At 35.6% G+C, this 6,000-nt stretch overlaps 1 protein-coding gene across 1 annotated transcript in view; it reads left to right on the plus strand.

Annotated features, from left to right (window-relative positions):
- The window catches only part of LOC120118861, a 30,448-nt gene extending 26,605 nt beyond the window's left edge, over window positions 1-3,843 (plus strand). Inside the window, exons 7-11 of the mRNA XM_039138805.1 lie at window positions 1,014-1,075; window positions 1,527-1,695; window positions 1,891-2,033; window positions 3,252-3,524; window positions 3,743-3,843. Coding sequence (XP_038994736.1) covers window positions 1,014-1,075; window positions 1,527-1,695; window positions 1,891-2,033; window positions 3,252-3,524; window positions 3,743-3,843 — 748 coding nt within the window. The remainder of the gene's footprint in view (window positions 1-1,013; window positions 1,076-1,526; window positions 1,696-1,890; window positions 2,034-3,251; window positions 3,525-3,742) is intronic.
- Window positions 3,844-6,000: the final 2,157 nt, after the last annotated feature.

A 6,000-nucleotide genomic window follows, 5' to 3' on the forward strand; every position in this document is an offset into this window, starting at 1 on the left:
ATATTTATATGAATAAATAATAATAAGAACAAAAGTAATGAAATATATAAACATATAAAATTAAAATAAACAATGACTAAAATAAATAAAGTTGAAACTAGGGTCTTAAAAATAATAAATTAAATAAATTAAATTTAGGGATTAAATTATAACTTATTAAAATTAAATGGTCTAATTCGTAATATTATGAAATATAATAATTAACAGTTTCATTTAGCCTTAATTATTTAATTAATGATCAAAATAAAAAATATTAAAACTTAAGGGACTAAATAGGGTATTTTATATACTAAGGATATATATACATATGTAGAAGTGATTAAATTATAATAAAACAGAATTAGAAAATCGAATTACAAGGCTCATAAATTGATATTAGTGACCATAATTTAAATTTATAAAACTTGAATGACTACGGAAAGTGTTTTACCCGTATGTAAAATTACACAGGGGTCCCTCCCCAAAACGGCGTCGTTTGAGGAGGGATTTATATTTACCCAAACGGCTGGCCCGAAGGGCCATCATCCTCATTTCTCTCGTTTCTCTTCTCTCTAACTGAGAGAGAATTTAACATTCTCTCTCGGTTCTCTCTTCAATTCCCTCATCTGAGGGAATTGAGCTCCGGCCGACGGCCGCGCTTTGGTCTCGACCACCGCCGCCGGCTACCATATACGGTGGTCGGATTTTACATAAAGACCCCAAAATAAAGCCCCGAACCTCCCAAGGCCGAAACTGGCCTTGGTTTTCCCTAAAAAACTCTTGATCGGAGCAGATCTAGAGAAATACCTTCGGGTATTTCGAATGTTTCCTCAGTACGTAGCGTCTCCGGTCACCGCGTGGTTTCCTCAGTAAGTTCTTTCTCCTTTCTTTCTTTCTGTTTTGTTTGCTGCTGAGGGTTGTTATTTTTTTTCTTTGTTTTCTGTTGTCTGTTCGGTATCTCTTCATTGCTCTCTCTGGTCTGTTGGTTGCTATCTCCGTTCTTTGCTTGCTGTGTGTGTGTTCTGTCTTGCAAGTGGGGTGGCTTTTATAGCCACCACCGAGGCTCTCGTTGGACCGGTCCCAGAGATGAGTTCTGGTGAGTCACCAAACTATGTGGTGACTCACCCCATAGCTGCGACGTGGACGACCGGCGTGGTGTTTCTGAAGTCTTCGAAGAGGGTGGCTTTGTGGCACTGACGGCGGCGTGGCAGCAGCTGAAGCGTCAACATGGAGGTGGCGGCTGAGTAGAGGCGGCGGCTGGCCTTCTGGAATCTTGGAGGCGGCTGGGGGCTGGGGTTTGAAAACCCAAGCTGAAACCCCAAATCAATTCAGTGTTTCCATTTAGGTCTGGGCCGGTTCTGGTTGGGCCTGGGATTTGGACTTGTAAACGGGCTTCCAGTTTTGTAATTTATTTATATAATAATAATAATATATATTAATAATAATAATAAAATTAATAATTTTAATTTTAATGAAAGTGAAAAATTAATGTCTACAACGATAAAGTTGAATTTGAATTCTTTTACCCGAACTCAATTTTTTTCAAGAGCAGCATCCAGGAATCGGAGCTCGGCAGCAGCTTGAACACGAACAGCAATCACATGCGCTACGCTTAAACGAGCTGCATCTGCACGACTCTTCATCCAAAGAGCTGCAGCAGTTGCAGATCATGCAGTTACATGATTCTTCCTGCTCCTACCCACAAAAACTGAAAAGGTATAGCTTACATCCTCTTTCTAAACCTCAACTAATTACGAAATCTACGATAGTTTTAGTACTCATCACTGCACCAAGCTTGGAATATAGTATCACTTTTAGCGGCGTTTTTCGAGAGTAGAGGCGTTTGTAAAAACAAACGCCACGACTGTTCGGTCCTTTATCCCTTATTTCTATCGTCTCCACTGTTGTCAGTCCAGCCCTAAAGACAAAGTCTTCTACTCTTGTTCGATCTTTACTCTTCGCGCTGCCGCTTACAAGCCATGGCAAAACCTTAGCTCGTCTTCTTTTGCATCCTCGCCTAGGATCTAGACGCGGCCGCCATCATTTGCTTTCAGGTAAACAATCAGATTTCTAAACTTGATGCTTGTTTTGAATTTCATTTTTTTCATTTCTTCCAACGAATCCAGATTACCACTTTTCTCGGATTTAGATTATCATAATTGACTGGATTTAGTGTTTCATAATTGTATTTGCATCCATAAACCGTGACTGAAAAGTGCTTTTAGGGATTCTGGGTAATTTAAGATTCCCTTTTTTTTAAAACATTTTCCAAAACGATCGTTACTCTATATCTTTGCTTGCCTATATGTTAGCATAAAACTTGCTTAGAATAATCGAAATACTCGACAAAAAAAAATTGGGCTTTGGTAATTATCATCACTGATGACTTTGTTGAGAGTCGAGAGTTGAACAAACAACAGCTACAATGAAAAGAAGAAGAAGAAGAAAGTGGGAGAGAAACTAAAGTCTACAAAACTGGTTAAACAAGCATATTTTATTTATTGTTATTATTGAACTTTTTTATTTGATACTTTAGTTTTAATTTATTTTAATTGCAAAATAAATTACTTCACTTCAGAACAAAATCATGTCTATAAGTGAAAAAAGGTTGAAATCACAGCTTTCACAATGTCTGTTACCAGTATGCTTCTTCCCCTTCAAATCTCTTGAATGACAAAAAAGTTTAAATGTTCACAAGTTTTTTTAACATTAAAGTGAACATATTTCATTCCTAAAGTACAGTCAATTAGCAGCTATAGCACCGATGGAAAACCAATGACGATCAGATATAGCAGTTTCAAACCCCTTTAACAACGTACATAATTTGGTCACAGCATTTTTAATGATTAAAATGTCATTTATTTTAAGAGACTGTTGTTTGTTTGAGATATTAGTGTTATATATACCCCTCTTTACACTCGTATGTTCATTTCTGTTGTGGTGGTGAAACTGAGGATATTTTCATAGCTGACCTTTCAGTTGGGTTAGCAACAGTAAGTGTTATGCTATTATTTTTTGCTTTTCAGATTTCACTAAATAAGCAAATGTTTCTTGCCATTTTTTGTGAGGTATTGACATGCTTTCATTTTTATAATAGGTATTCCAGAAATATAAAATGGATAAGAGTTGGATGGATCTATCAAGGGTAAGCGGCGATTATCGAAATGGGGTAAAAACTTTTCTAAATTTTGCTTTTGCAAATGCAAGCCAAGAGAATATGATTCTTTGCCCTTGTAAGAAGTGTGGTAACATTAATTGGCACATTCGTAAAGTTGTCTACGAACATCTAATTATTTTTGGCTTTCTTCGGGGCTACAAAAAATGGATATTCCATGGAGAGCTTACACCTCGTAGATCTTCTTTCACAAGTAATCCGGCTTATCTTCGTAATTCTCATCATCAATCTGTTAGAGAAGATAACATGAAAGGTATGATGCGGATTGTTCGAGCTCCTCAAGCGGAGAAAGAAACAAATAATGAGAAATTGACTAGTGTTGGATCTTCGAAAGGTCCGGTTACAGTTGAAGAAACTGTAGAAATTGAAGGTAACGTTCAACACTTCAATTATGACAACTGATATTACATAAGAATGTCGTAAGATTTTATATCTTAATTTATTTATTTATAATGTTATAACTTTTATCATGTTGTCCTTCAATATATTCATTAATTAAACCGTTTTATTACTAAAAATGTTGTTTGTTTATTACAGATATCATACCGAGGAGAAAAATAAGTGATTTACGGATTGTTCGAGCTTCAGAAGAGCATGAACAAACAAATAATGAGGAATCAAATGTTGTTGACTCTTCCGAAGTTCCTATAACTGTTGAAGAAGCTGTAGAAATTCAAGGTAATGTTTGACACTTTATTTAATAGTTTGTTCATTTTGAAAACTTACATTTAATAATTTCTTATATAGTTGAAAATGCTGGAACACACAAGACTATAGGACATACAACGTTGAAGGAATTATACCAACTTCCTCCTGGGCACCGTGTCAAAGTTTCAAGAAATGATGTCGATAAACCTATTGGCCCAAAAGCACGTCTTCTATCCGGTTACTTAGGCATAGTTGAACGTAATGCTAATCTTTTACCGATCAATTATGAGTCATGGCACAAAATGCCTAATAGTAACAAAAATCAAGCTTTGGATTTTGTTAAGGTAATAATGTCATTATAATAGATACTCTATAACAATTCAATAGTAATTTATATTTACTTTGAACACTTATTTGCTGTATAGGAGAAATTTTCTTTAGAGGTCTCTGACGATTATTTGAAGCAAGCGTTAGGAAAGAGATGGAGAGACCACAAGAGCTCATTAAAAAAGAAATACTTCAAGAATGATCCCATCCTTGAAGAGAAGCTACAAACTGTCCCACCTGGAATGCTGAGGTACCAATGGGAAGATACAATCAGATTTTGGAGTTCACAAAAAAGACAGGTATGATGTATTTTTCAAAAATAATTTTAACGAATTATAATATTGACTTTACAAGTGGTTGTTTGAAATTGTAGGACCGAGAGCATATTGGTGTTGCTAGCAGGCAACAACAAAAGTTTACTCGCACGGCTGGATCGAAAAACATTGCTTGTATAGCTAATGAGGAGGTATTATAGATTATTCACATAGTTATTTGTATTCCATGTACATACTAACTCAAACTAATTATATTATGGCACATTGTAGGAAAGTACATCTGGTTCTAAAGTTGGCCGAATCAAACCCTTCGACATGACACATACAAAAAATGATGACACTCATATGACTGATGAAGCTGCAGAAATTATGGTACATTTATTGGATAGATGATTTGAATTATGTTTTTTTGATATCTGTAGTATGACATTTTTATTTGAATTAATTATTTACTTTATTATTGGGAAAAATTGAGGGACAAAAGGGCGGAGTATTAAGCTACGGCTTCGAGTCATGGTCTTGTTAATGTGTATGACATTGAAAATCAAGCTATTAATGACGTTTTGGGTCCTGAAAGATATGGTCGGGTTCCCTGTCAAAGATCATTCGTTACTCCGAAAAAATATTTTGGATCTAGTTCATCTCAGTACATGTCATCACAGTCTCAGTCTTCCCAATTAGAAGTTAGTCGTTTAAAACAAAAGTTGGCTGAAATGGATCAACAAATAGCTAACTTGAAAGCCGAAATTGAAGCGAGGGAAGCAGAGAGAGAAGCAACGGAAGCAGAGAGAAAAGCAACAGAAGCAGAGAGAGAAGCAGCGGAAGTAGACAGAGAAGCATCATATCAACAGAAATGTAAAGAATTTGAAAATCGACTAGAAGCTATGATGCAGATGATACAGAAAACGCTACCTCAGAATCCACCATCTTAGTCTTATTTATGTTATATGTTTTGTTAATGTTACTAAACAATGTTTAACTACATTACTATTACGTTAATGTAAACTTTTATTTACTATAAGGGATTTGATGTTGGTTGTTATGGAAATAGAGTTTGTTGTTATAGATGTCATGTTTGTTGGATAATGGAACAGGTTGGAAAAAAAACAGATTTGGGGTAATCGGAAAAAAAATTGTTGTCAATTATGTGTTCATTAGCGGCATTTGTAAAAAAACGCCGCTAAAGAACACAAATAATATCGACGTTTTACATAAAAACACCACAAAAAGTTTAGATATTCTGCGTTGTTTTTTATATAAACGCCGCTATATACCAGATCTTTTGCGGCATTTGTATCCAAAAAACGCCGCTAAATATCTTAACCTCTTGTAGTGTTTATAAAAACGCCACTATAGATGTAGACATTTAACGGCGTTTGTATCCAAAAAACACCGTTATATATCTCGACCTTTTGCGGCGTTTGTGGGACAAACACCGCTAAATCTCATCACCTATTACGACATTTATTCAAAAAACGCCGCTATATCTCTTCACCTATTGCGGTGTTTTTTGTTATCAAACGCTACGAACTTTAGCGGCGCTAGTTTGCTCGGCGTTTCTTGCGGCGTTTTTCATATCGCAGCTAGCGTTTTTAG

This window comes from Hibiscus syriacus, unplaced genomic scaffold (genome assembly GCF_006381635.1).
Source record: "Hibiscus syriacus cultivar Baekdansim isolate YM2019G1 unplaced genomic scaffold, ASM638163v2 tig00110328_pilon, whole genome shotgun sequence".
In the NCBI taxonomy this organism is placed as follows: domain Eukaryota; kingdom Viridiplantae; phylum Streptophyta; class Magnoliopsida; order Malvales; family Malvaceae; genus Hibiscus; species Hibiscus syriacus.